Source organism: Kryptolebias marmoratus, unplaced genomic scaffold (assembly GCF_001649575.2).
Source record: "Kryptolebias marmoratus isolate JLee-2015 unplaced genomic scaffold, ASM164957v2 Scaffold26, whole genome shotgun sequence".
Classification (NCBI taxonomy): domain Eukaryota; kingdom Metazoa; phylum Chordata; class Actinopteri; order Cyprinodontiformes; family Rivulidae; genus Kryptolebias; species Kryptolebias marmoratus.
Window position 1 is genome coordinate 6,518 of NW_023665760.1, and position 9,932 is coordinate 16,449.

General features: G+C 47.3%; 1 protein-coding gene and 1 long non-coding RNA gene across 2 annotated transcripts in view; one reads left to right on the forward strand and one right to left on the reverse strand.

The window, feature by feature from the left end:
* The first annotated feature begins 177 nt into the window (after positions 1–177).
* The window catches only part of LOC108251224 (arf-GAP with GTPase, ANK repeat and PH domain-containing protein 1), a 22,776-nt gene continuing 13,021 nt past the window's right edge, over positions 178–9,932 (forward strand). The window contains exons 1-4 of the mRNA XM_025002908.2: positions 178–442; positions 6,589–6,743; positions 8,214–8,304; positions 8,580–8,802. Of these exons, the coding sequence (XP_024858676.2) occupies positions 193–442; positions 6,589–6,743; positions 8,214–8,304; positions 8,580–8,802 (719 nt within the window). The 5' untranslated portion in view covers positions 178–192. The remainder of the gene's footprint in view (positions 443–6,588; positions 6,744–8,213; positions 8,305–8,579; positions 8,803–9,932) is intronic.
* On the reverse strand, positions 7,639–8,065 carry LOC119616810. Its single transcript, XR_005232862.1, has 3 exons — positions 7,953–8,065; positions 7,758–7,896; positions 7,639–7,711 (listed from the first exon to the last, which is right to left on the reverse strand). It is a non-coding gene; the product is annotated as an uncharacterized LOC119616810 (long non-coding RNA).

A 9,932-nucleotide genomic window follows, 5' to 3' on the forward strand; every position in this document is an offset into this window, starting at 1 on the left:
AAAATTGTTTAAAACCAGTTCATAACTTTCTAAAAGAAAACAAAATCAAATATGTCCAGAATCAGTAAGACAGCATAAAATAAATCTAAAACTGATCTAAACAATCAGTTTATAATTTGTAAAGAATGATTAACAATAAAGAAATTATTCCTGATCCAAAACCAGTTTCTTCAGTTCCACATGTCCTAAAAGATGAAGCACATGAAAGCCCTGAATCTGCAGATATGGTTTTATAAAGGTTTGTGTTCTGATCCAGATTTATTTTTGTTTGAATTAACAGACACTGCTCTGGGAGAGTCAGTCTGCTCCAGTCCCAGTATCTCCAGCACCACCAGTCCCAAGATGGAGCCCCCTCCATCTCCTCACGCCAACCGAAAGAAGCACCGGAGGAAGAAGAGCACCAGTAACTTCAGAGCCGACGGCCTCTCTGGTACTGCTGAAGGTAACACCATCCCCCCTCCCTCCGCCCTCACACTTTCCCTACCTGGGTGGTGTTCACACCTAAATCAGTCCTGAACCTTCCACAAACCTGTCCACCTGTAGTTAGGAGTTCAATAAAAAAAAGTATTACTGCAGAAGAACTCAGAACCCGGGTTGGGAAACGCTGTCATGTGATCACCTGAGACTCCAGACCTCCTCATGGAGGGAAGGCTCTCTCCATCCTGTCATCCTGTCAGCCCCCACCCATCTTCACATCAGGTCTGATTGTCTTCTCCTAGTCTGTGGATCTGCAGGCGCTTCAATGCTGTTATAACTTTCCTAACGTTCACCTGAAGAACATGTTAGAGAATCTGTGCATCTTCAGCTGATGCTTCAAAGTGATTTTTATCCACAGACAGCTGCTTCACTGTTTCTTCTTTACGGTGCGTTTAAAAAGGTCCTTGGTGCCGTCCAAAACTAGTTTCAAACAGAAGCTGAGGACAATTTTCAACCAAATTCTAAACTCATTTGAAACAAGTTTAAAACCAGATCCAAAACCCGGTACTCGCACTTCCACCCTCGTGTCCTTCAAATGTGCGTTCATGTTGAAGGGTTTGAGTGCGTAGTGTGTCCCAATTCTCCGGAGTGCTCTTCAGCCCCGCCCCCTTTGTGTTCTACATCTGCCCTTCGGCTAAGCCTGCATCCAGGTGAACTTTGGCCAAGTATTTACCCACAATTCATCGCTGCATGTGACATTTTTAATTATTATTATCTTTACTGACAATAAAACCAGGGCGGAGGGCCAGGGTGCAGTGTGAAGGGCGGAGGGTGCAGTGCGGAGGGCCAGGGCGCAGTGCAAAGGGCGCAGTGCGGATGGCGCAGTGTGGAGGGCGCAGTGCGAAGGGCGCAGTGCGGAGGGCGCAGTGAGAAGGGCCAGGGCGCAGTGCAAAGGGCGCAGTGCAAAGGGCGCAGTGCGGAGGGCCAGGGCGCAGTGTGGAGATCACAGTGCGAGGATTGGGACCGGGCCGTAGACCTTGGGTCTAGTTTTTCTTTGTGTGAATAACAGTGAACCACCTCAGCCTGTAGTGCTGACCTGCTGACCAGACTAAATGGACTTGAGGATTTTTTTGTTGGTTTTTATTTTCCAAAAAAACAGATAAAGACTGCTCTTCTTCTGCTCATGTTTTACCAGCAGCATCATTTTGATTGGCTGATCCCAGAACAGACCCGCCCACCATAAATCAGTCTGTATTTATTATTCTTTTATTTTGTGACGATAATCGGATGGTTTTATCTCCACGCGTTCGCTCTGGGATGGTTGAGCAGATGTGACGACGGCAGCAGATGTGTAATGTTCCTCTCTTCATCACCGCGGCAACAAGCAGCTGACAAGCTGATTGGCTGTCTGAGTGACGGATCGATTCTCCACCCTGTTTCCTTTCCTCATATGCGTCCTCCTCTCGTTCCTCCTCCTCTGGTCTCCTTCCTTCCTCCTCTCCTCCTCTCCTCCTCTCTCCCGCTGCGAGTGTTTCATCTTCACCTCCTCAGCCCATCATCCCTCGGCTCGCCCCCACATCAGTTATCCGGAGAGGTTTAAGTGAAATATTATAAATAATCCAGCGTATTGAAATCTTTTATCAGCTGTGTCACTTTCATTATTCAATAAGCGATTAGTAACAGTCTTCCCAATTTAGCCATTAAGCACTGAGCGCGCTCAGTGGGCCGCCAGCCCACAGCCCGTCACGTCGGGCAGGCGGGTGAAGTATCTTTGTGTCAGAGCGAGGCTCGAGGAGATTCATGAGGAGGGGACCGCCCTCTGAGGCCAAGCTGCCCCAGGTAGGACCGCACACAGGCTCAGGGTCAGCTGATTTCAACTGGTTCAGCTGGTTACGACTGTTTCCTTCCTCCCTTAGCTTACCTGAGGACACCTGTGTTTGGCAGGTGGACTGTCCCAGACCAGGGTCTCGGTCAGAGGGGTCTTCTTTCCCCTCTGGACCTGCCAGGCCCATTTCCTTGGTTGTGGTTTCATGAGGCTAATGTTCTTCATTCATTCATATAAGACACTAATTAGATAACGAGGCACTGAGAGAGAAAAGGAACTGCTGATGTCCAACAGAGAACCCTAACCAGGTGAGGTGGTGTGGAACAGGACTGCCTTACAGACACGTTTCAGAACGTCAAACAGATCAGGACAGATCAGAGGACCGGAGGAAAAACAGAAGGCTGATTTGATTCATGAAGGAAAAACCTGTGATAACTGGTGATGAGTCTTTCAACTCTCTGCTTCACGATGTTCTCGGTTTGTCGTCCAGGTCCTCAGACCATCACACTACCACCACCGTGTTTGACTGTTAGATGGTTCTCCTTTTCTCAGAAGTCTCGAGGCATTGTTGGTGATTGTGAGATGGGACTTTGTGTTCTTTGTGGGCCCCAAACCCTCCCCTGGAGGCCATTTTGATGCGCCCGTCCTAAGACATAAAAATGGACGCTGGTTTGGAGCCTTAATAAATGAAACGATCGGTTTGTACGTCCGTACGTGGTGATGTTTGTCTGATATTAGCTTCTCTTGGATGACCTGACAGGAGGGACTCCTGGTTCTGGTCTCTGGATCTTACTGAACCGGTTCAGTGTTTTGTCTCTTGAGTCTGAAGCGCAGACGAAGATGAGGTAAATCTCCTTCCTCCTCCTGTAAAGAATCTGCAGGTTCTTCAGGACCGTGCGATGTTTTCCAGGTTATTAATGTTGTAAAATGCTGTGAATAATATGAGGAGTAATGACCCGTGTCTCAAAGCAATCCTGTGTTCGCTGACATTTAAGGCTTTTAATTTGTGTTTCCTGCGGCCCCCGTCTGCCTCCCCTCTCATCGCATCGTTCGGACTCGCCGCAGCTCCGCGGTGGGCTCAGATCCGTGTCCCGCCTTCCCGCCTTCCCGCCTTCCCGCCTGCTCGCTGTAAATGTTGCATGTTTGCTTTGTTGTGTTTGTGCAGCTAAAGGTCGCCGGTGTCAGAGTTCACAAATTGCCTCGGTGCCACCTCCCTCTGCGCGAATGTCACCAACAGTAGCCGAGAGCGGTGCCGGTAATTACCGGGATGGCGCCGGTTCTGTTGTGAGTCTTTGTGCGCACGTTGAGCCGTGCACGGACACAAACAGATTTAAACTGTCAAAAAAGAGGAATTCTGGGGAGGAAACCTGCAGAAAACAGGCTTTTAGAGGCTGAGGTTGATATGGATGGAATCAGTTCAGCTGCTTCTTACTGTCTGAGGTTTGCAGGATCCATGCAGGATGATAGATTTATTTATTTATATTAAGTTTTAATAAATTTGAAGCCCAAACAAAGATTAAATGTTTCCATTTAAAAGTGAAAAAACTGTCTTTTTATAAAGATCAGCCTTTCCCAAACATTTTCCTCTTCCTAACACAGATAAATCCCGTCTTTTTCCCGTTTTCTCAGGATTTGTGTGAATGCTGAGCCAGCATGTATTTCCTGTTTGTTTAGTTTTTAATCTCCACGACTTTCAGTCTTCACATTTCTCTCCTCTGAAACCAGTTTTATCACTTACCTTTCTGACGGTTTAAACAGGATTTTGTAATTTTTGTTTAACAATTTAAACTTGTTTGACCTTTTTCTGGTAGTTTAAAATATTGTTTTATTTGTCTGAAGTTAAATTGGTGTAAAAAGAGGAATTTGATGCAGATGTTAACATTAGACTCTTATATTTGGTTGTTTTAATTCTGTTTCATTAAATTATTTTATCCTTTCATTTGCATAGTATTTCATGTAAATAAATTAGAAATTTAAGTTTTATTAGCATGTTTTTTATTTGTATTTTGAACATTAAAGAAAATACTTGTAGAATGTTTTATTTTTATGATGATGAATCCCAGTCACGGTTGAGAAAACCAGTGTTTTTGTCATCTTCGTTGGTAATAATTAGTTGATTTCATGGCCTCCAGGGGGCAGCAGAGCGCCTCACTAACAGAACTTCTGTCATATCAGATAAAAGACGAGTTTGGTTAATTGTCCCAACTGTCCTCCTTAAACAGGAAAACCACCGTCAGTCTGCAAACTTTTCACAATAAGAGTTTTGATTTTCTCCAATGAAATCAGAGAAAATTAGAGCTTTCGTTTTTGTGGCCTAATCTTCTGATTTATCACACGTCGCAGCTGGTCTCTCAGGGGTTCTGCTGCAGGAACAGGAAGTGGAATTCTGCAGGGCTGAAATGTCCTGATGCAGGCTCAGAAAAGCTGCAGGAAACTTTCTGAGTTGACCTTTAATGTTAAAACTCTGACGAGTGCAGCTTTAAATGTCACGCTGTTTCACTCGATGCAGTCCACTCAGGAGCGCGGAGCGCGGTGCCGGTCCGGGTCGGTTGGGGGGTGGGAGGAGTACCTGTTTTATCCATTAACTGCTGTGTGCAGCGTTTAAATCAGAAGCAGAGTTTAATTTGCAGCACACAGAGACACAGCCTTTCTGGATTGTTGGTTTCCATAATTGTCAGCCCCCCACCCCCTCCCATCTGAAAACAGAGCATCATGGGAATTTAATTATGAAGGGAATGTAGCTGCTGACCCTGCAGGGTTCAGGCAGAGCCGTCATTCAGAACCAGGAGGGTCTCAGATCCTCTCACTTTAGGTTCGGAGCTGGGAAGAAGGTCATCCTGTCCCCTCCCACCCCCCAGCAGGGTTAATTGTGAACAGAGGCTGCTCAGTTGTGTCATCCTCTGTGGTCACTAACTGCTTCCACGTGTTCAGAAGAACCACCAACACCCCCTGATCCACAACCTGAAACACATCAGAACCTTGGACAGAAAATCTAATCTGGGATGGATCAGCTCAGAGCTCATTTATTGTTTCAAATAAATCCACTGAAGCCGGGTCAGCTGAAACTGTTCAGAGGCTGCAGACTGATCTGAATTGGGTTCACCTGTGAGCAATCTGAGCCCCACATGGACCCTGAGTACCGACACCTGCTGACAGAGGCCTGAATGTTTGCAGAACCAGCCTCCCTGAGCAGGTCAGGACTGAGGTTCACTGACAAACCAGCTGCCCATCAAAGAGATTAGAAACTATTCTGGATGTTAGACTGATTGCCTCCATTTATCTGCAGAGATGGTCTGTGTGGAAAACTTCATCATTGCTTTAATTAAACAAATACTCTGCAGATAAACCAGTAACTGTCAGAAGTCCTGTTTCCTGGCCTTTCTTTTGCCTCCTGACGTTATTTGGATGTGTCTGAAGCTAGCCGAGTGTTTAAAGCTGAAACTTATTGAACCTGTTGGACTATCTGCTCCACCCCTCTGTCTGATGAAGTCCTGATTGTCCCGGTAACCTCCAACACTTCTCAGTGACAGACCCAGCAGAACCTGGGTGTAATGGCTGACCCTCTGACACAGGACAGGCTGTGGAACAGTTCAGGGACCCTCAGGGGAGGGGGGGGGGGTTCTCATGGGTCAGCAGAGGTCGGTTCAGAACAGGTGTCGTGTTTTAAATACCGGGCTTTATATCAGAACCTAATCTGGTCTCTGCAGAGTTTCGGACATTTAACCAGTCGACCCCAGCAGAGAGAGGATCAGAGACTACTTCCATGGGATCTTAGGGGGGGGTTGGGTTTTTCAGCTTTCTTCATGTTGGATCTGCTCTCACCATAAAACACACAGCAGCAGAAATGAAGTTCCTCATCAGTTGATGTTAAAACCATCCTCCTCATGATTCCAGCTGATACTTGCAGTCAGATGAGCTCAAACATCCTCCTATTCACTCATGTCTTCTCCATGGGACAACAAACAAACATCATCTCCCAAAACGTTCCCAGTTGTTGTTGTTTGGTTCTGCATTCAGCTGGACAGTCCATAAGAAATGTGGATCAGAATGCAGATCAGGTTCTGGACTTGTCCTGGAGTTGAAGCTGCTCTGTGACACGACTGTTAGACCTTCCACTGTCTCTTACTGTGGTTAGCTTCAGGCAACAACACTAGATGTTTGGTACCGAATGGTTCTGGAACCAGCGATGCTGCTGTTTCAGAGGATGTTTAAACGGCCATGGCAGCCTGATTGGTGACTGTGGGGACCTGCCTTCCTCACCTCTTTGGGTGGAGCAGCAGTAAACTGAAGAAGGAATATGCATTTCCTAAAGTTTCACTCTTTAATCTTTGTTTTGTTCCCGGCAGAACAAGAGGAGAACTTTGAATTCATCATCGTATCTCTGACGGGTCAGATGTGGAACTTTGAGGCCACATCGTACGAAGAGCGGGACGCCTGGGTTCAGGTCATCGAGAGCCAGATCCTGGCCAGCCTGCAGTCCTGCGAGAGCAGCAAGAACAAGGTCGGTCAGACTTTAAGAATTCTGATGGTCCTCATGTAGCTACACGCCTAGCAGCTGTAGCATCGGGTACCGCCCCACAAAACGATGAGTTCTCCGTTTGTTATTTAAGGTTTAAACTTGGAGCACAAACCTGTGAAATGACTCTGAAATCCAAACACCACATTTCAACCGTTCTTCACACTCTCACTCATATAATTACAAAATACCAATTACTGTGGCTGCGTTCTGCAGCAGGCGGCCCGCCGTGTTTACCCCTCAGGCTCTCGGCCTTTTATTACCCCCACCCTCCTCACCCTCCTCACCCTCCCCACCCTCCTCACCCTCCCCACTCTCCTCACCCTCCTCACCCTCCCCACCCTCCTCAAACCATTTCATTTGTTTGCCGTCCTGCTCCTTCATTTCACCGACATGGCCTGAAACGGTCCGCTTTGATGTGTGGAAGTCACAGGTGGGGGTGTTGAGACGATGGTTATTAACTCAGTCTGTCAAAACCGTTAGAACCAGCTCAGTCTGTCAGAACCGTTAGAACAAACAGAACCAGCTCAGTCTGTCAGAACCACAACAGTCTGTCAAAACCGTTGGAACCAACAGAACCACCACAGTCTGTCAGAACCGTTGGAACCAGCTCAGTCTGTCAGAACCTTTAGAACCAACTCAGTCTGTCAGAACCATTAGAACCAGCTCAGTCTGTCAGAACCAGCTTGGTCTGTCAGAACCGTTAGAACCAGCTCAGTCTGTCAGAACCGTTAGAACTAACTCAGTCTGTCAGAACCGTTAGAACCAGCTCAGTCTGTCAGAACCGTTAGAACCAACTCAGTCTGTCAGAACCGTTAGAACCAACTCAGTCTGTCAGAACCACCACAGTCTGTCAGAACTGTTAGAACCAGCTCAGTCTGTCAGAACCTTTGGAACCAACTCAGTCTGTCAAAACCGTTAGAACCAACAGAAGCACCACAGTCTGTCAGAACCTTTGGAACCAACTCAGTCTGTCAGAACCATTAGAACCAACAGAACCATTGGAACCAACAGAACCACCACAGTCTGTCAGAACATTTGGAACCAACAGAACCACCACAGTCTGTCAGAACCTTTGGAACCACCACAGTCTGTCAGAACCGTTGGAACCAACAGAACCAGCTCAGTCTGTCAGAACCTTTGGAACCAACTCAGTCTGTCCGAACCGTTAGAACCAGCTCAGTCTGTCAGAACCATTGGAACCAACAGAACCACCACAGTCTGTCAGAACCATTAGAACCGTTAGAACCACCACAGTCTGTCAGAACCTTTGGAACCAACTCAGTCTGTCAGAACCGTTAGAACCAACAGAACCACCACAGTCTGAGCGATGTTTGCAGCTCTATCAGGAGGAACCATTCTGTTTGATGATGAACCAGACAGAATGGTTCCTACAGAACTCTTGGTAGAACCCTTTCAGAGGCACTTGTTTGACTCGAGTCTTGTGTTTTTCAGTCTCGGTTGACGAGTCAGTCGGAGGCGCTGGCTCTGCAGTCCATCCGAGGTATCCGAGGAAACGGACGCTGTGCCGACTGTGAAGCACAAAGTGAGAGAAATCAACTCTTTTCTTTTATGGACCCAACTTTCAGAGAAATCTTGTGAAGATGAGTAACATTAAAATTTGAATAAAACACAGAACCAATGAAGCATTGAGTTTAAGAAGCTAATGCTAACAGTTGGCTGCTTGTCATCTCAGTCTAAGTTTAGAATAAGAGTCTTGAAAACATCCCAGGATCCACAAACCCTCAGAGACCCCCTAGAACTGTTAGATCCACAGGGCCTTAATTTAAAGCCTCTAAACTGGTCTTCTTTCTCATCCAGACCCCGACTGGGCCAGTCTTAATCTGGGGGCGCTGATCTGCATCGAATGCTCAGGTATCCACAGGAACCTGGGCACTCACCTGTCCAGGGTCCGCTCTCTGGACCTGGACGAGTGGCCGCTGGAGCTCATCAAGGTGATGTCGGCCATCGGCAACGAGCTCGCCAACAGCGTGTGGGAGGCCAACACTCAGGGACGCCTCAAACCGGGGCCGGACGCCAGCAGGTAAGACGAGGGGCCAAAGTTTGTTGAAGAAAGTTCTAAGCCCGGGTTCAGAACCTTGGGCTTGATTGTTCCAACCAGTTTCTCCAGAGACAGATGGAGAACTCCAGTTTGAGCAGAACCATCTCTCATGATAGTTGTCCTGGGAGGAACTGTTCTGCAGTCGGTCAGGTGGATAAAGTTCTGTGTTGGGTTTAAAGATCCCTCCTCTCAGACAGGAGACCTGGTCTCCTCAGTAGAGCTGACCTGGTCTCCTCTCAGACAGGAGACCAGGTCAGCTCTACTGAGGAGTTTTCTCTGCTGAACTAGTTGTTGGAGAATCCTTTGAGCCTCTCCGCCTGTTTCTGGTTTTACTTCTAAGTCTGTCTTCAGTTTCTAACAGAGGAAGTGGGGCAGTTGTGGGTGCTGTGTTTGCAGCTGCAGGTAGGGGGCGATGTGTACACAAAGCAGTGACCTTTGACCTCTGTTGCTGTGTTCCAGACACACCGGTGCTGTGGGTGTTTGTGTCCGTGTGCGTGTGAAGTGTGTAATTATGCGGCTCTGGGAGGCCATCATAACAAATTAGAGCTGACTGCCATTCACTTAAAGATCGACTTCCCCGTCCTCCCCCTGCACTCACCCCTCCTTACCCTCATTAGTCAACAGAAGCGCCTTATAATTACTCCTCCCCACTCACAAACATTTAACCCTGCATGTCCTGAAACACAACAGCTAACCTCTTTAAGCAAATACACATTGTGTTTTTGTGTTTGATACTAGAAAATCAAGTTTTTTATCCATAAAATTCGAAAGAATCCATTTTATTGCTTGTTTTCTGCTCCAACAGCAGCAGGTTTATCACAGACTCCAAACGATTATCGACGAGTCGTTAGCCCCCCTCCATCTGAACACTGATGCTTTTATTGTTGCTCATGTTGCTGTTATTTATGAATCTGAAACACGGCCCCCCCACCTGAAGAGATTAGAGGAGGAGGTCAATATTATCTCAATTAACCTGCGACGCTCCACTGCAGCTGCATGTCCTGCACCTCCTCCTTCCTGTCGATAGTATTTATCAGTCCATTCCTTAAGTGGCCCACAGTTTGTCGTTTCCCTCCATAAATCGCTGGATCTGAACCCCCCCCCCCCCCCCC